This window comes from Pygocentrus nattereri, chromosome 18 (genome assembly GCF_015220715.1).
Source record: "Pygocentrus nattereri isolate fPygNat1 chromosome 18, fPygNat1.pri, whole genome shotgun sequence".
NCBI classification, from domain to species: domain Eukaryota; kingdom Metazoa; phylum Chordata; class Actinopteri; order Characiformes; family Serrasalmidae; genus Pygocentrus; species Pygocentrus nattereri.
Window position 1 is genome coordinate 35134012 of NC_051228.1, and position 20389 is coordinate 35154400.

Here is a 20389-nt window from a genome sequence, read left to right on the forward strand (position 1 = left end):
AGGTCAGAGGAGAATGGGCAGACTGGTTTTAAATGATAGAAAGGCAACAGGAACTCAAATAACCACTTGTTACAAACAAGGAATGCAGAACACCATCTCTGAACGCACAACATGTCGAACCTTGAAGAAGATGGGCTACAGCAGCAGAAGACCACACCGGGTGCCACTCCTGTCAGCTAGGAACAGGAAACTGAGACTGCAATTTGCACAGGCTCATCGAAATTGGACAATAGAAGATTGGAAAAATGTTGCCTGGTCTGACGAGTCTTGATTTCAGCTGCGACATTCAGATGGCAGGGTCAGAATTTGGCGTAAACAACATGAAACCATGGATCCATCCTGCGGGTCAGGCTGGTGGTGGTGGTGTGATGGTTTGGGGGATATTTTCTTGGCACACTTTGGGCCCCTTAGTACCAACTGAGCATTGTATTTGGTTTTAAGATGTGTGATAAGAGCAGTATTCATAGGATAGGGTATGGATTTATTTTCAAACATTTCTGAGATTACTTTTAAAAAGAGCAGTGAAATAAGAGGCCAGAATTGTTTGTAAAATTCTGCCGGGTAGACATCAGGCCCTGGAGATTTATGATTAGGCATTAGAAAGAGGGCTTTGGTGATTTCTTCAGAGGAAAGAGGTCTGTCTGTTGATTCTGATACAGATGTAGGTGATGTAGGTCGGGAGACGCTGCTCAGGAATGCTTCAGTTTCTTACGTTGAGGCCTTCTCATCAGAAGAATAGAGATTAGAGTAAAAAGACCTAAATACTTCATTGATCGCTAGGGGGTCCTGGATGATCCTACCAGAGGGATCTGATATTGCTGTTATTATTGATTTCTCGGTTTCCTGTTTTAATTGATTTGCTAAAATCATGTTGACTGACAATAAACCGGACTGGGCTACGAACACTGATGACCTCTACAGAAAGGGCCAAAGTTGCCTCTATTTTCTGAGGCTCCTGAGGATCTTCTTTGAGTCTGTGTTGGTGAGTGCCGTCCTCTATGCTGTTGTTGGGGGAGCAGGCTGAGGGTGGCAGATGCCAACAGACTCAACAAACTGATCCGCAAGGCTGGTGATGTTGGTGTGGAGCTGGACACACTGACGGCAGAGTCGGAGAGGAGGACACTGTCTAAGCTGTAGGCCGTTATGGACAAGGGCTCCCACCCACTCTACGACACAGTGATGAGACACAGGAGCTCATTCTACCAAAATGACCACAGTCACTCTTAGCCATGGCCATCAAGCTCTCTAACTCCTCCCTCAGTGCACAATAACTCAGAGGTTTTATACAGTATGTCTCATATTTATTATCACAGCCACTGCCGCCGCCTTCTTCTTTCGGCTGCTCCCTTTAGAGGTCGCCACAGCGGATCATCTGCCTCCATCTTGCCCTAACCACTGCCTCCTCTACTTTCACACCAACCATCTCCATGTCCACCTTCACTACATCCATAAACCTTCTCTGAGGTCTACCTCTTCTCCTTCTACCCGGCAGCTCCATCTCCAACATTCTTTGCCCAATATATCTACTATTCCTCCTCAACACATGTCCAAACCATCTCAACCTGGCCTCTCTGGCTTTATCTCCAAACTGCTCCACCTTCACTGTCCCTCTGATCTGCTCATTTCTAATCTTGTCCATCCTTGTCACTCCCAACGAAAATCTCAGCATCTTCATCTCCACCACTTCCAGCTCAGCCTCCTGTCTTTTAGACAGAGCCACAGTCTCCAAACCAAACATCATAGCAGGACCACTACTGTCTTGTAATCATAGCAGGACGCACTACTGTCTTGTCACAGCCACTGCCACTTACTGTATTTTTAATAATTTAAACTTGCACATATTGCAAATTTCTTTTTTTTTGTCTTAAATTATTAGTCTTTATTCTTTTAAATAAATGGTTGCAACTGTAACGACTGCAATTTCCCTCTGCGATCAATAAAGTACTCTGATTCTGGAAGTTTTCAAGTTTTATTCCCAAATTCAAACTGCTGTTGTCCAAGTTTGACCATAGCCTGTTCGGTCTTCTTTTGCCGTATACTACGGAGTTCATTTTTAGTTTTCGTTAGTTCTTAAACGATTTGATCAGTAGGTGTCTGAGAGGCCAGAAGGTCCTATCTCTTCACCTCATCCTGCAGCTTTTGTTCTTCTTCTTCTTTTTAGAAAAGCATGAAATGATTTTTGCTCTCATCGCAACTTTTGCCGTTTCCCGAAGTGTGCAAGCTGTAATGTCAGGATGTTCGTTAGTTTCAGTATAGGCTGCCCATTCCAGTTAAAATGATCTAGAAATTCTTTATCATTGAGTAAAGTATTGTCAAAGCACCATCTGGATGGAGGGAGGGATTGATAGTCTGCTAGAAAGGTGATACTAATCGGGGCCTGGTCAGATATAATAATACTATAAATATCTGAATGAATTATTCTATGTGTGATGGAATTGTTAGACAGTAAGTCGTCTATGCGGGAGTATGACTTGTGGTAAGGAGAGTAATATGAATATTCTTTACTACTGGGGTTCTGCGATCTCCAGATATCCACCAGTCCATGATCTGACGTACTTGTTTAAGTGAAGTTGTTGAGTGATTATATGTTCCATTGTGCTGAAGAGGAATGATCTATGTGTGAGTTCAGAACTGTATTGAAGTCACCACCCATTATAAAAATGAGTCCGAGAAATTAGATCTGAGAAGTTCCTGAGAAGAGCGAATGAAAGAAAGCAGGATCTGTGTTTGGTCCATATATATTTACTAAAGTTAAGGTATCTTTTCCGACAGTGCCATTAATAATAATGTAACGGCCCTCTGGGTCGGTCAGTATAGAGTTACATATGAATGGTATGTTCTTCCTGATTAAGAAGGGAAATTATATACAAAGTGATAAGCCTGGCCAATCCATTTAGCCGTTCATTTCCGAGACTCTGCCTCTGTGAGGTGGTTTCTTGAATAAAACATTTGTCAGATTTTAAACTATTGAGATGGTTTAACACTTCTGTTCTTTTAGCCGGGGCGCTGATTATATTCCATGAGATTCATTTGATTGTAGAGTAGCCATATAACGTTGAACTGGCATGTTATAACAACACATATAAACGGGGAGGTTATATTTACAACAAGCGACAGAGACTACATTCAGAAACAGACATAAAAAAACAGAGTATGCTGGGCATGGATGGTGCGTGTGGGTGAGTATGTGGGTTTAAATGGCCTGGAGGTTTGGGTTAACGTGATGTACTGACGGGAAAGAGAAAAAAAAATGTGGGGGACGGGGGGACGGAACAAACGCATAGAGGTGCACTTCATAAATGCTGGTTACTGGATCGAATCGGTCTACCCTCCTCCTTTTCCACGATCCTTCTTCTTTCAGAGGAGCCACGGTGTGACCTGTGAGTCTCTGAAAAGCTGGTCACTGATGTATAATTTGTCCACAACTAGTGAGACGTGTCTTCCAGAGAGTCGGTGTTCCTTCATAAGAGGATAGAACACCTTGCGTCACTCGTTTATCTCCCGAGGAAATTGGTCATCGATACCAAAAGTTGTTCCTCTTACTTCTCTTCCTTTGCTTTTTACAAGCTCTTTCTGTTTAGTGTTGGAATTTAGCGATTATTGGTCTGGGTCGATTTTGGGAGCGGGCTCGGAGACCGTGTACACCGTGGAAGGAGATATTTTTCATGGTTTCAGTCAGCAGTTTCAATTTCATCTCCATAAAAGACACCAATATCAGAAATAAATGAGCAGTGGCGCTGCAGCAGAACCGTTCTGGAGCGATGCTGGAACCAAACACGGACCAAAGGATTTACATGTTCATCTACTAGGTGATGCATGTTCATATTTTCAGGTAAAGCGGTGCAGGGATTTTAAAACGAAGCCACGTCATGAAGTTCGAGCTTTACGCCACGCCTTTTTCTGCGAGTTTATTGGCTGGTTGCAAAGCAGAGATCCAATTATTGCCTGGTTCATGTCGACCTGGAGTCTCCCCATCATCTTGCTTTAAGCGCATGTAAACGTGTTGATCGGATTACTGAAAAAACATCCGATTTTCTGCAGTTATTGGATTATTATGCGCATGTAAACGCACTCAGTGACGGCAGCGTCATCGGGAATGAACGTAACTCAGACATGTGAAATGATTCACTGTGTGCTTGTATTTTTATTTTTGGTGGCCATGAGCTCCACTTTCTCCTTTTTGCGACACTGTTTTCCAACTTCTAGTTAAACAGAGTTTTTGTTTCTGTGCCTGACGTTCAGACAGACGCATGTAGATGATGACCTCTCCCGCTTGGCTGCCAAGCATTCGCACCTCTTTGAAAAGCAGTCTGGGCTGAAACACTTCATTGTAAATGGGTGAACCTAAACTGCTGTAGGCTGAATGGGCAGGTGTACATAAATGTATTGGTTTTTTGTGACATCACAAAAACAGTGAAATCAAAAGTTTCTGCAGTTTTCTTTCAGAACGTTTTCCATGATATGGGCCTTTGGAAGGAAATGTTTTCAAGTTGCAGATGATCAGATTTCACTGTCTAAATATAGCCATGAAGGGGGAATCGGTCCTTTATTCCTGACTGGTGTTACTATTATTAGTGTGCGGCTACATCTTCAGACAGCGGACCGGAATTCTCCAGCGACGTTTCCAATTTTAGACTGGCCACCTTCAGTGCCTGTCTGAGTACGTTTAAAATTAATATTATAAAGCAAAGAAGACAGCATGCGTTTGAGTCGCACCGACGGGTGCAGATTCTGCTCGTGCTCCACGTATGTGAGTAAACGACATGTTAAGCACGGTTTGTTACAGCACCGCCATCGTTCACCGGAGCCCAGTGATTGGTGACAAGCGTCACAGATGAAAAGCTCCTTTACAACAGGAAAAAACCAGCACATAAAATGTTACTTTCAGCTGAGCTTTGTTAACAAGTAATTACCATGAGACTGATACAGACTCGGATTACTCAGTAAGGAATCAAGTGTAAATCAACTGAAACATGCCTCATTAATATTCCAAAACACATGACGGAGATATAAGGACCATATCTCTCACACTCAAAGACCTCGCTTACGGTTGAACTTCATGGTGTGAATGAATCTAGATGGATGCTGCAAGGAATCTGAGAACAGATTAAAGAAAGCGCGTAGTAACACATTCATAATGAGGCAGTAATTGACTAAAAGCTGCCAAGTTCCACGGTTTGCTCTGTTCTCTGTCATGATTTGGCACTGGGTGTCTTTGAATGAGAGAAATCAAGCATCCAAGGGCAGAAGACGGTACAGAGATAAGTGTCGTCACTTATTGGAAATTGTTAATAACATCTGGTTGTTGCTCTTAGCCTTGCTCAGTTGGACAATAAAGCACTGTGAATGTAAGCACTCTGTATTACAGTTTCTGCAGTTCCCGAGGCACCAAAAACTGCCCATTTAATCGCAGCAATTCACGTCTGGGGCCTGAAACGCTTGTAAGGCCTTTTCCCAAAAATCTTCCAGAAGACATCAGTGAATCTGCAGCTTCTGCTGTCACACTCTGCACAGCTTCAATGGGAAGTTCTCCGTTATTAAATGATCATCGTGAAGAACGATCACCACGTTGACCTCAAACTCTGAAAATGAGGCAGTGACAGACAATCAGTCAAACAAGAGAAGACAGGACAGGCAGAAATGATGACACTGGCCCTTATTGTCTACACTATATTGACAAAAGTATTCGGTCGTCTGCCTTCACTCGCAGATGAACTTGGGTGAGATCTCATTCTTAATCCCTAGGGTTTAATATGATGTCGGCCCACCCTTTGCAGCTATAACAGCTTCAACTCTTCTGGGAAGGCTTTCTACAAGGGTTAGGTGTGTGTTTATGGGAATGTTTGACCGTTCTTCCAGAAGCGCATTTGTGCCCCTCCACCAAACTTTACACTCGGCACAATGCAGTCACACAAGTACCGTCTCCTGGCAACCATGAAACCCAGTTTCGTCCATCGGATTGCCAGATGGAGAAGCGTGATTGGTCACTCCAGAGAACACGTCTCCACTGCTCTAGAGTCCAGTGGCGGCGCTTTACACCACTGCATTCCACGCTTTGCATTGCGCTTGGTGATGCAGCTGCTCAGCCATGGAAACCCATTCCATGAAGCTCTCTACGCTGTTCTTGAGCTGATCTGAAGGCCACATGAAGTTCGGAGGTCTGTAGTGATTAACTCTGCAGAAAGTTGGTGACCTCTGTGCTCTATGACCCTCAGCATCCGCTGACCCCGCTCTGTCATTTACATGGCCGACCACGTCGTGGCTGAATTGCTGTCGTTCCCAATCACTTCCACTTTGTTATAATCCCACTGACAGTTGACTGTGGAATATTTAATAGTGAGGACATTTCACGACTGGCGTCCGATCATGGCACCATGCTGGAATTCACTGAGCTCCTGAGAGCGACCCATTCTTTTATACACCTGTGGTCATGGAAGTGATTGGAACACCTGAATTCAACGATCTGCATGTGTGAGTGAATACTTTTGGCAATATAGTGTATATCTAAGCTGCGAATGGTCAAATTCATCCACATTCACATTAATCATCATGTTACAGTTTAAAACCTTAATGGAATGCTTTATTTGCAGTTAACACACCAAAATTATCAAAATTGTCACCTACAATACCAATAATTAGAATTAAAATAGAAAATAACAGTAATACTAACTTCTTTTGTTTACATAATTCAGTACTAAAATAGATCTGCTTATTGTACATGTACATTGGCATAAACAAATGCCAAAATTATTATATGAAACTGATGCACTGTTCAAATGTTTAAAAAACACAACACAGCTGGTGCAGAAGCCTCAAATACACTGGAATAATACAGCATTTAAATCTGTTCTTTTAGGAAAATAAATACACTGCTCTATCACATCGTTCTATTGCCTTAAAATATAGATCTTTTGCTTATATCACAATTTTTCACATTTTATGTTTTTTCCTAGTGCATTTAACATTACAAACTTTGGTCAGTAGGGGGTGCAGTGCACTCACGGCTCAACCTCAAACTCCAGAACACAACCACTGGCTCATGAGCCTCTGAATGCTGCCGTTTTTATTGGCTTCTTATTGAAACATCTGCATGAATAAGGGTTTGCTTTATGTAAATGATATGCAAATGAGGTGTTGGTAGACCGGAGCTTGATTTCGCGCACTGATGCCGATTCAGGAATCAGATGCAGAGTAATTCGAACATCGTTAAAGCTGGTCAAATCTGCGCTCCTTCTTACGCAACTATGATGAATAAGAGTCATTATATCTTTCTGAACTAAACAACGAAAAACAGACACTCACCAACTTTAAAGTTTGTGGTTTCAAGTGTAGGGCAAGTGAAGAGTCTGGGAAAGACCATGTATATAGGGATAGGCAGGCCATGACACACGTCTCCCTCTGCAATCTGAATATTCTGGATCTCTGTTGCATCCCTGGCGTACCCCTCAGCGCAGCCTGTAACAGGAGAATATTTTTTTTTTTATTAATTTGTACATGTAGAGAGTATTTGCACCTCACATCAACATGTGCTTTTGGCAATGATCGGGCTAAACACACAGACACACACCTAAGCTGCTTCTCCTTCTGGGTCGCAGGGGGGGGTGCTGGAGCCTATCCCAGTGGTCATCGGGCGGAAGGCAGGATAATGATGGGGCTAAACGATTCATGAAAATATCTAATTGCAATTATGACTAAAACGCATTTTATTTCTATAAAATTTAGTTCCGTGCCTTTTGGCACCAAGAAGACCAGCACATCTCTTATTCTTGAGACTTGAGGCACGAATGCTGAAAGCAGTGTCTGGTTTCCACAACTAAAACTTGTTTATTTAATAACATGGGACATTCCTGCGCTTTGAAAGCTGCACTCTTTAAAATTGCAGCTCTGTTATTAAGTGTTCAGCTTTAAGCGATCGGATCACCTTTAGATTTTGCCTGCATGAAAAGCCAAGCGTGAACAGGACACATTGTGACTGGATTATGAACGGATCACACTCAGTCGGCAGATAATTGCTCAAATTTAACTACTGGCACTGGACAGATGTTTAGATTCGAAGCATACTTAAACTATTTAATTACAAGTTTATAGCACTCCTGATGGGCAGAATTCCCATTCCACCTTAAATGGAGCAGCAATTGACTCCTGAGGTCCCAGACTGTAACTCCTGCACCATTTAAGGCAGAACGGGAAATGCAGCTAGCTATCGAGACATCAGCACACTACTAATGATTTCTATGCTTTTTATGAAGAAAAGGACCATAATACACTGAAGCAACATTAAACTAAGATAATACAATGGCTATCAGAATTTGTAACAGAGAAAATACTCACATGTGTTTCTTTGGTTGCTCGTGCAACAAACTTGCTGTTTTTTCTTTTATCAGAACCAGAATCCAAATCAAAATCTCATAATCTGTTTGGAGTGAGTCTCTGATAAACCTGTAGCCCCAACACGTCACCCTACCCCTCTACCTCAAGAAAAATCAGGACACCTTACTCCTAGGCCTGGACGTGCAAAGTGAGTGCTAAAGGCTAAACAGTCAGGGACTGGGCTGAAACGGGACTGGGCCAAACGTCTTCGACCCTTTGCTTGTCTTTCGTTACTCATCATAAAATACACTCGCATTAACAAGTGAGAAAACTGTTTCCAGTTCCTGGAAGTAAAATGGAATTTCGTCCCGCTTGGGATGCATTTAAGTGTAAAGTGTAAATGAAGTGTGGTCAAAGTATATCCAGATACAACCCAGCACGAAACCCGTGTTCACATAAGGCGTAAACAAGCTTATAAAATGTCATTGTAATGCCAGAACCCTGCATTACCACCCAACTTGGTTCTGCTACTATCCACTGTCTGCTGTATTTGAAGCTACTTCCTTGCAAACTCAGCAGATCATTGGTATAAAAATATCCCTTTTTCTAATCAGAAACAAATCAACTTCCGGTTAATTGGCAGTTTGGTGTGGAACAGGAGTGCTTCCATGTGTCTTTTCCCCTCACCGCAGGTTTCCACGCGAACTAGCTGCAACTCGATGCTCTTGATGGCGACCTCTGAACTCTCCACCACCAGCTCCCCCGTGAGAGGCTGTGTAATCACACAGTTAGTGGCGTCCAGGTGGCCTCTGATCACGAACTTTGGGAGAGAAGTCCTCTGCAAGCAGAATTATATTGCTTTAAATAACAATTCGTTGTTTTTCAATACCATACGCAGTGATATGGGTTACTGGTGATTTACATAGACAAAGTCCCAAAGGGAATTCCGGTGTTTTTCATCTGACAGCTGCAGTGTGTGCTCCATCTCTATGGACGACACTTTTGTCTGAAGTAAAATAACTGTGGGGGGGGGGGGAAGTAATCAGAAAGCCTGATTACTCCAAACATACTTAATAGAAGCTAATGGCAAGACAGGATCCCACTTACATGAAACACACTTACAATAGAAGCCAGTAGCTGTTTTGCATCTCCTGTTTTAGTAACTGCAGGGGAATGACGGCCCAATGACGGCCCAATGATTTGAAAGACAAAGTTCATGCTTTCATTCATGACTTTTGCCTGCCTCAAACACATTTCCCGAGTTTTGATTAGGCAGCCCTATCCATGGCACCCAGGGAGCAATTGGGGGTTAGGTGTCTTGCTCAAGGGCACTTCAGTCATGGACTGTCAGACAAGGGGTTCGAACCGGCAACCTTCGGGTCGCAGGGCCGGTTCCCTAACCTCCAGCCCACGACTGAGTCACTGAGTGTCTGTGGTTCTATACGGAACCATTTTCTTTAGTAACTGCAGGGGAATGACGGCCCATATGCTACACATGCAGGAGACAGTAATAATGTACTTCATATGACCAAGGACATTTCCTGTTCATGTAAAGCACAATTCATCATATGATTTGAAAGACAAAGTTCATGCTTTCATTCATGACTTTTGCCTGCCTCAAACACATCTTCCGAGTTATGATTAGGCCACCATGTGCCAGTGGGTGGGAAAAGTAATACTGCCCAAATAGTATCTTGCTTAATGGGGAATTCCTCTGTTCTTTTCAAAATGTCTACATTTAAGGCGTAAACAAAGTCACTGGGCGTGGTTTAATGTGAAATGCTCTATTTTACAGATTCTTCCTGAAGGGTTTAATGCTTATGCCAGCTCCCTCACAGAAAGTTATAATATACCATGGATACAAATACTGCACATTGCCTGATGTCCAAGGCCTTGTTTTACAGTAGTTTTGAGATGTCGGACAGACACGTGCAGGCGCTGGGAGGTAAAGCAGTCCCCAAAGAAGACAAGAGTAGGTTCACTGGTCATTTGGGACAGCACATATACTGGCTGTACTCACACTGAAGACAGTGTGACCCCCTGGTTCCTACCACTGCAAAGAGATCAGAGTTAGCAAGTTTCTCAAACTACTCTGAACGACTTTGTATCTCAACCATTAAACTGTGCAGAAATTTTGAGAAGAAGGAAAAAAAAAATTCAAAAATCGGTGGAATTCCTCTTTATCCTGCCTTTCCTGTTACCCTACAGCTGCCACAGAGCCAAACGTCCAGCTCAGAGATCTGATACAGTGTGATACATACTGATACATACTCCCTGATACAGTGTTTCTCTTGGAAATGCCACAATGCAGAAGACTTCATTGACTTTAAGCTTAATCAGTTGCCTAGTTGACAGCAGTCGATAGGGCTGAACGATTAATCATTTTTATATTGAAATTGCAATTTAAATCACAAGAGCTGCAATTGTTTTTTTTTTTTTAAATAGCCTACATGGTTAAAAAAGACAGTTAAAAAAAAAAAAAAAAAGACACCCAACGACCCATTTGCATGCTTCAATGGTTCTCTGCATGGTTAAATAGTTTGATGGAGAATTGTGTTGCATGTGGTTCTAAATAGCACCAACAAGGGTTCTGCTGTTGTTATGATATCAAGCTTTTAACAGCGAAAGAATATTTTGATGCTATACAGAACCATTTACAACACAGTCTCCATAAATCGAAAGAACCATTTCACCACACAAAGAAATTAAGCATGCAAGTAGAATAGAATATACAACCATCGGTCACTGCGTGTGCACACTGTGGAATTAGACCTCTGCATTTAACCCATCCGTGCAGTGAAACACCCACACACATGCACACTAGTGAACACACACACTAGGGGGCAGTGAGCACACTTGCCCGGAGCGGTGGGCAGCCCTATCCACAGCGCCCGGTGAGCAATTGGGGGTTAGGTGTCTTGCTCAAGGGCACTTCAGTCATGGACTGTCAGTGAAGGGGATTGAACCAGCAACCTTCCGGTCACAGGCCTGGTTCCCTAACCTCCAGCCAACGACTGCCCCCAAAGTGAGTCATTGAGTGTCTGTGGTTCTATATGGAGCCATTTTCTTCACTGTAGAACGCTTGAACAACTTTTTTTATGGTGTGTAGATTAGCAAAAGTTGTTTTAAGAGTTGTTTTAAGAGGGGAAATTGAAAAGCCTGTAGACGAGGCCAATCAGAAGCAACCACACCTCCATGTGTTGTGAGATCACAACCACAACTTACTAGGAGTAAGATGGATATTCCGGAGCTCTTGGCCAAAATAAATCAGGACAGAATCTCAATTTATCAAAAATTGCAGGTGCAAAATTCGCAATTAGATATTTTCCCTAAATCGTTCAGCCCTAGCGGTCACAGTCATGAAAGGTCAGCTGGCGATTGACTGTCATATAAATAACTGAAATTAATGATTTGTCTGTTCAATTTAACTATTTAAATCTATTCACTGAGACACATCATGGGTCTTATGAAAATTGAAAAAACAAAAACAAAATTCTAACTTCTAACCTAAAAGTTTAGAGGGCAATGTTTGCAACTATTACCGTATAAAGCTGATTACCCACCTTACTTGCTAGTATGTTTACTGAGTAGCCAACACTGGTTGCACTTTCAAATAAACAATTACACAAATGTCCAACGTTGGACACAATTCTGTGTAGAGTCAGCAACGCTACGTTTTCACAAGAGTAAAAAAAATGTTTTTAATCACTTGTTTTGTTAGCATACAGGCTAAAAACATTACAATTAAACAAATAAGCAAACATTATTCAGCATGGTCCTCTAAACTTTAGAGCACCGGGTTTTAGAAGATTTTTAAAGTTTTTAAAAGAACTGATTTCTCATGGAATTGCTTTTACTGCATTCTTTGATTTACATTTATTTACCTCAAACCAACATACACAATCCGCAGTTTGCTTGATTGGAGCCTAATACGACTGAAATCTGCAGGCTGTGAAAAACGCTTGCCATCAGTTTAAATAACTGCAATCGCCTTAAAGAACTGCGATTATCTCAGATGCGGCGATTATGTAATAACTGAAAGTCTAGCCTGGTCAATTACACATTATTTTTAATAAACGTTCATCAGAATCCTGTTCAATGAATTAAATAAAACGCAAAATCATTGAACAGGGAGTGAAAAGAGTAAGTAGTGTGATTGGGTAGCAGGGGTGTTTCGATACGATATTCACCTGAATACACACTGATTAGACATAACATTCTGACCACCTCCTTGTTTCTACGCTCACTGTCCACTTTATCAGCTCCACTTACTGTATAGCTGGTCTCTGTAGTTCTACAGTTACAGACTGTAGTCCATCTGTTTCTCTGATACTCTGTTACCCTGTTCTTCAGTGGTCAGGCCCCCCCTGGACCCTCACAGAGCAGGTACTGTTTGGGTGGTGGGTCATTCTCAGCACTGCAGTAACACTGACGTGGTGGTGGTGTGTTGGTGTGTGTTGCGCTGGTCTGAGTGGATCAGACTCAGCAGTGCTGCTGGAGTTTTTAAACACTGTGTCCACTCACTGTCCACTCTATTAGACACTCCTACCTTGTTAGTCCACCTTGTAGATGTAAAGTCAGAGACGACAGCTCATCTGCTGCTGCACAGTTTGTGTTGGTCATCCTCTAGTCCTTCATCAGTGGTGACAGGACGCCGCCCACAGGACGCTGTTGGCTGGATATTTTTGGTTGGTGGACTATTCTCAGTCCAGCAGCGACACTGAGGTGTTTAAAACTCCAGCAGTACTGCTGCGTCTGATCCACTCAGACCAGCACAACACACTGACACACCACCACCACATCAGTGTTACTGCAGCTCTGAGAATGATCCAAAAAATCATAAGTGGAGCTGATGAAATGGACAATGAGCGTAGAAACAAGGAGGTGGTCATCATGTTATGTCTGATCGACATATGCCTCATGTTTATATGTTAAAGTCTGCACCATGCGCACAGTGCGAGGTGTGTAACGATGCGGTGTACAACGCGCATTTTCAGGTCCAATTCTGAGGTCTAGACCCAACTCAACTGTTAAAAATCCAACAGATACGTAATTATATACACTACACAGATTGGTTTAGCTCAGTTCTCTAGTAGAACTTTCTCCATGCCTGCTGTCACACCATAAACACAGTTTTACATTTAAAACCACATTTTTTAAATGCACTAGAATTGTTGCATCCTTAGTGAGTAGGAAAGTGTTTATGAGCAGGTCATCGGACCCTCACCTCTTTCACATTCTGCAGCGTCTCCGGTGTGATGGTGAAATCAACTGGCGTCGGCTGTACTTTGGATTTCTGTGGCTAGAAAATGTGACAACACATAATAATAAACGGTCATACTATATAATTAGGTATTTCAGGCTTCCCTCTAGAATGACTTGGCAGATATTAGCCATGTAGTCATAACGGCAGGAGCTCTAACCTGACAATGAAGCATGAATTCACAGGTCTTGCTCAGGTCTTTTGCCAGCAGAGGGCGCCTCATATCACAGCGGAGGGTGTACTGAGGACAGGGAGAAGAGGATGATGTCTCACTGTATTCCAATTCAAATATTTAAACACATATTTTGAGCCTATATATTTCTACCAATTTTTCCCTTGAATGGGCACAAACATCCAGCCTGAAAGATGCATTCATCTCTTGGCGCATGCTTGAAATCTAGAAAAGGATTTTGTGGTTTCTCTAATGAGAATCAAGCAGCTTGGGGTTCATAAAAGAGCTGTACGTGGAACAATGTTTTCTGACTACTGACGGAATATTTAATCAAGGACATTTAATCAATTCTGAATGAATAAAGCACAATCGCATAGACATGCACTGAGCTCCTGTTCACTGCTCTTAATGTTTAAACATATCGCTGTCGTCAGAAGAAAACCCTGCATCTCCAGAACGGTAACTTTACAGGAGAAGGAAAAAACTTACTCTACTTTTAATGCAAGTCAATGGAACCAGATTTTTTTCCAAGTCATTTTGAGCCGTTTGTTTTGATACATTCATCATGAAATTTACACACAATGTAAAGGTCAATAGGTATTTTCAAATTGTCAGAAACACGGCAGTCATGGGCTGGAGGTTAGGGATCTGGCCCTGTGACCAGAAGGTTGCCAGTTCAATCCCCAGCACCGACAGTCCATGACTGAGGTGTCTTTGAGCAAGACACCTAACCCCTAATTGCTCCCCGGGCGCTGTGGATAGGGCTGCCCACCGCTCCGGGCAAGTGTGCACACTGCCCCCTAGTGTGTGTGTATTCACTAGTGTGTATGTGGTGTTTCACTTCACGGATGGGTTAAATGCGGAGGTGGAATTTCCCCGTTTGTGGGATTAAAAAAGTATCACTTAACTTAAAAAAACAACATGCAAGGTTTTGATCCGACAGCGGCGATATGTAATACGTCCGATGCAGTAACAGGACGCAAAATCCTTCAGAACTACTAGCAATTCACATTTCTGCCAGAATTACCTGAATGTTGACAAAAACGCCGTGATACGTCTCGTACAGCATTTTGTTCCCTTTCGCTTGCAGTGGGAACTCGAATGGAATCTCAGTCTTGCCTCCTGGGACTTTGCCTGGTTTAGCCACCTCAATGTTACTGCTGATGAGCTGAATGGGCTGTTGAGGAGAAACGTAAAGACATTTAACGGTCACACTTTGCTCGGACGGTCCCCTACAGACGCTCTACAGATACTTAAATCATTAACAAACTTTCCGGTAATGTAAGGAGTAGACGCAAGTTACGTCGTGAGGTTTAGGTTAGATTAAATAAACTCTTTCACACTGAACTTGTAGTTCGGTGGCATTTAATACACATTTACCTGAATATTACTTATAAACAGACTGAGCCTTTACAAAGCATCTACAGTGGACCAGCCAAATAAAGTGTTACCCATTTAACTGTAGGCAGTGTAACTGCACAACTTGCCTTGGCAATATGAAATGTTAACAGCTATAATAACAATACTAATAATAAACCATGGTACATTAATAATTCTCAGAAACAATGCAAACACACTCAGGCCTGGAGAAGCAGGAATTCTCCTGATGGCCTTTATATTGATCCGTATTTGAATTTCATTCCAAAATACTGCAGATTAATTTATAACTAGGAGAGATTCAAAGCAAAAACAGCTGACATACAACATACCGTGTTTTTATTTCTCTTATGAAGGTGCCATTAATTTTAATATAGCACTGATGTTTACTGCATGCGTAAACAACATACACCACAGAAAAAATGAAACTTTCATCAAAGTGGGGTTTAACGACTTCTGGGAAGAACTGCTCTGTTAAAGATGAATGAAACAGAAATTTTTAAACCTTAAATTGTATTAACAGATGTTAAGAGCACTGCGTCCTTCTCACAAAACGGCACCGTTTTAGAGATATGAGGGTTTCTTCAAACAGCAATGGAATATTATTCAGCAATTTAAGATCTACACTAGCTAGTTTTCCCTTTTACATTCAGTAAGTACTAAAGGATCTTTGAAGGATGTTAAAAAACATTATAAATGTACCAGTCAGAGGTGGGTAGAGGGGCCAAAAGCCTAAAAAACTGGCCAATCAACCAAAATGTATTATTAGGACTGTGACTTAAATGATAGTTTATTGAAAATTTAAATGTAGACAATTTTCCCTTCAGCCCAAACACCAAACACGATCAGTGTCTAAAGTCTGCTTCTTTAGTTTTGCACTGTGGCTACAAGGATGATGTAGCTAAAGTAACGGAAGTCTGTTTCAGCCAAAGTCTTTTAAGGTGGCAGAAACGTCCGTGAGCTTCACTGCAAAACTAAAGACGTAAACATGATTCGGCCAACTGAGCGTGTTTTGAGAGGGAAAATTGTGTGGATCTGATTGGAATATTAGGTATCAGTCATAATTCGCCAGCTTTAAGAAGTTAGTTTGGGAGCTCTCTCTCACACTCTCTCTCACACTCTCTCTCACACTCTCTCTCACACTCTCTCTCACACTCTCTCTCACACTCTCTCTCACACTCTCTCTCTCACACACTCTCTCTCACACACTCTCTCTCACACACTCTCTCTCACACACTCTCTCTCACACTCTCACACACTCTCGCTCACACTCTCACACACTCTCGCTCACACACTCTCACACACACTCTCACACACACTCTCACACACACTCACACACACACTCACACACACACTCACACACACACTCACACACACTCTCTCTCACACACTCTCTCTCACACACTCTCTCTCACACACTCTCTCTCACACACTCTCTCTCACACACTCTCTCTCACACACTCTCTCTCACACTCTCACACACTCTCGCTCACACACTCTCACACACACTCTCACACACACTCTCACACACACTCTCACACACACTCACACACACTCTCACACACACTCTCACACACACTCTCACACACACTCTCACACACACTCTCTCTCACACTCTCTCTCACACTCGCTCACACACTCGCTCACACACTCTCGCTCACACACTCTCGCTCACACACTCTCGCTCACACACTCTCGCTCACACACTCTCGCTCACACACTCTCACACACACTCTCACACACACACTCACACACACACTCACACACACTCACACACACTCTTTCTGAAACCGCTCATCCTTCTGGGTCGCAGGGGTGCTGGAACTTATCCCAGCAGTCACTGGGCGATATGGCAAAATGTCATATCACGATACTTCACGTTTTTTTTTTTATGATACACGATGTGTCACAATTTTTATTTTTTCAAGTCAGGAGAGACTAAGCACGCCCATGTTTAAAAAAAACTGAAAAATTATTAATTAAATTATTTATATTCAACATTTTACAGACTGCGCTGCACGACAGCATCTTAAACAGGACTAATTATGCTCTCCGTCATCAAACATGCAGTTGGGAAGTGGTTTCTCAGTACTGACCGAGCCCAAGCTATGCTCAGAAAAACAGTGATTCACTTTTTCATGATAATGATCAATACGGTCACATTGTCCAGCTACACATCGGCGAGACAGAAGAAAAGTGGCACATTTGGGCACATGAAGATTAGACAATTGCTTGAAAAAGAGGCATCATTATGCTGATATCTGTCACAAGGTTACGCCTGGAGAAAAATGACCTATGTAAATCATCTTTTGTTTGCAATACAAAAAGCAAATATGCTAATAATTGCAGAGAAAATCCATCATAGTTTCCCGAATTCGGGTTCAACCTTTCCCATGATTTGGATTGTTTGCTGTAGGCAAAACCTGTCAAATGTAATGCGGTGTAAAGTTTACACTGTAAAGCAGTAAACTGAAGTTCACTGTAATGTAGCAGAATTCAGCAAGTGCTGTCCGTATGCAAAGATGTCCTGGGTTGGAGGAAGATGGCCTGAAACTCTTTCCCCTTCCACTCATTACAACATCTACACCACATCTGAGCTCATCTGAGGCAGAGATCCAAAGTGACAGCTGGGTGGAGCTCTCTGACGACTGTCCTATCAAAGTCCAGGATTAAATCCTCACCTTCACAGAATTGTAGAAAGCCTCGAACACTCCAACACTTTTGGAGCTGAGCTGCAGGTTCACCAGGCCTTCCATGGTGAGAGAGATGCCCTGATGCTGCACTGCCTCCTTACTGGTGATCACCACCACTCCAGCCAGCACCTCCTACACAGGCAGATAACCGTTTTCAGATTTACGCTAGTTCATTTTCCCTTTTTCATCCAGAGTAACTACTAAAGGGACTTTGAAGGATCTTGGACTGATCTGTGAGAAAAAAAAAAAACATTATAAATGTACCAGTCAGAGGTGGGTAAAGGGGCCAAAAGCCTAAAAAACTGGCCAATCAACCAAAATGTATTATTAGGACTGTGACTTAAATGATAGTTTATTGAAAATTTAAATGTAGACAAATTTTCCCTTCAGCCCAAACACCAAACACGATCAGTGTCTAAAGTCTGCTTCATTAGTTTTGCACTGTGGCTACAAGGATGATGTAGCTAAAGTAACGGAAGTCTGTTTCAGCCAAAGTCTTTTAAGGTGGCAGAAACGTCCGTGAGCTTCACTGCAAAACTAAAGACAAAGGAAACTAAAAACTAAGGAAAATTGTGTGGATCTGATTGGAATATTAGGTATCAGTCAGACCTAAAAATCTGCCAATCGGCCAAAATGTCAGGATTTTTACTTAAATTAATGGTTGACTGGAAATTTTCCTCTTGCCCCGAACACAAAACACGATCTGTGTCCAAAGCCTGCTTCTTTAGTTTTGCACTGCAGCTACGAGGATAATGCAGCTGAAAGTAAACGAAGTCTGTGTCACCCAAAATCTGCTAAGGTGTCATAAACATCTGTCAGCTCCGCTGCAGAAATAAAGAAGCAAAGATGCCTTGAGTAAATGGACAGCTGTGTGGATCTGACTGCTCAGTGGATGGTTGGTTGGTTAGTGTAGTGGATAACACCTCTGCCTACCACGCTGTAGACTTCAATCCCCTGCTTGGACCCTACACTATACCAATAAGAGTCCTTGAGCAAGACTCCTAACACTGCCTTGGCCTTCCTGTGTAAACCGATCGAACTGTGAGTCGCTCGAGATAAGAGCGTCAGGTAAATGCCGTAAATGTAAACGAAGCAACTCTCTAAACTTCATCTGGAGGAAAAACAAGTATGAGTCCCCTACAGAGCTCCACCTCCACCGCAGCAGCCAGCGTCCCTATGAAACTAGCCAAGTGTTTCATGTGCTATTTTCGCCTTTTAGGCGGTCTTTGGTCCAGAACAGCCGAATAATGATCTAACGAGGCTCTGGGCGCTGCGGTTCTGCCACCATCACGGTTACCGCGCGGTAACGATGCCGGAGGCTCGCGAGGGCTCCGAGCCTCCGGGGCGCCAGAAAAAACCGTCCGAGTGAACTCGAACACACATCTGACAAACACAGGAGCTGTAACGTTACCCCTTCGTGGTACACTTTGTTCGCACGCTTGAGTCTTAAATCCAAAGCAACGCTCATTTTTTCAGAGGTTTTAAAGAACTACGGCTCTGCTTTCTGTGTTTTTATGTTTCTTCCTCGTTGGCGGAACCAGGTGATGAGCGTCACATGACCTGGAACGTCGTTACAGCGCGCTGCTCCGATTCTGCGCAGGAGTGAATAAAATAAAATAAAATAAAATAAAATAAAATATGCACTTGTTGTATTAGGTAGCGTTGCATTAGGGGCAACAAAACGAAGATAAATGAAATAAAACAGTAATAAAAATAAATAAAAAATAATACATGTGTTTTATTATTATTAATTATTATTATTGTTTTCTTCTGTTGTGGCTCAAATATGGTGCATGAAACGGTGAGAAATCTCCTCTCAGTTTTTCAAACACTATTGCAACGTCGCGTTCAGCTTTTATCAGAGTTTTACTCAAATGCGTTCTGCTATTCAAGACACGTCTTTATTTAGCGCGGCGGGAGGGGAGAACGCACAGAGCTCGCCACACAGCTTTAGTAAAGCGTTCCCACGACATGTTCCGTTGAACACGGTCACGGTCCTGCGAGGCGACAGGGGGTCGAAGTTGTTCGCATCGAAAACCCACGACCATCCCGGACGCCTCCTGGCCGCTGGCCGCTGGCCACGCCCCTAGATACGTGCACTTGATCGACGGTCTCCAAGGCAACCCCGGGAACGTGTCTACGTCATGAGGTCATCCGGGAACCTGGCGGGTTTGATTGACAGTCGTCATGGTAACGCTCTCACTCGGCTTCCATTTTGTTCCTGCACTTTTTCTTCCGTCAAGCGCTTCGAGGTTCCGACCGCTCGCCGCGGATCCTGATCGACCCGAACGGCTTTCGTCCGCTTAAACATCGACCGAGGAGGCGCGGGGGGCTTCGCTCTGAGCGGAGCGGGCGCCTTTTGGCTCAACCCCGGTCGGCCGGAGCCGCCTGGTGATGTCCGAGGTCCGCCGGGCCGGTCCGCTGCGCAGGTTTGGAACGCGCGCCATTTTGTAAAATTTACACAAAAAAGGAAGAAGCGGCTGGAGGAGGATGAGCTCTCCCCGGAGAGACACAGCCAGCGCGCCGCCACTCCACAGCTCGCTTTCGGTGAATATGCGCTTCGGACCCGCCTGT

At 43.1% G+C, this 20389-nt stretch overlaps 1 protein-coding gene across 3 annotated transcripts; it reads right to left on the minus strand.

Annotated features, from left to right (window-relative positions):
- Positions 1-4878: 4878 nt before the first annotated feature.
- Positions 4879-19986, minus strand: vps26c (VPS26 endosomal protein sorting factor C). Of its 3 annotated transcripts, none has more exons than XM_037547630.1 (8): positions 19748-19986; positions 17804-17947; positions 14773-14922; positions 13734-13814; positions 13538-13612; positions 8998-9148; positions 7303-7455; positions 4879-5582 (listed from the first exon to the last, which is right to left on the minus strand). In XM_037547630.1, the coding sequence occupies exons 2-8, from the start codon at positions 17876-17878 to the stop codon at positions 5500-5502; spliced, it is 768 nt and encodes a 255-aa protein (XP_037403527.1). In that variant the 5' UTR covers positions 17879-17947; positions 19748-19986; the 3' UTR covers positions 4879-5499. The 3 variants fall into 3 exon arrangements, with proteins under 3 accessions (XP_037403527.1, XP_017539304.1, XP_017539305.1); XM_017683815.2 differs by lacking the exon at positions 19748-19986 and adding an exon at positions 19227-19491; XM_017683816.2 differs by lacking the exon at positions 19748-19986 and adding an exon at positions 19227-19487 and having other exon boundaries at positions 17804-18046.
- Between the last annotated feature and the right edge of the window lie 403 nt (positions 19987-20389).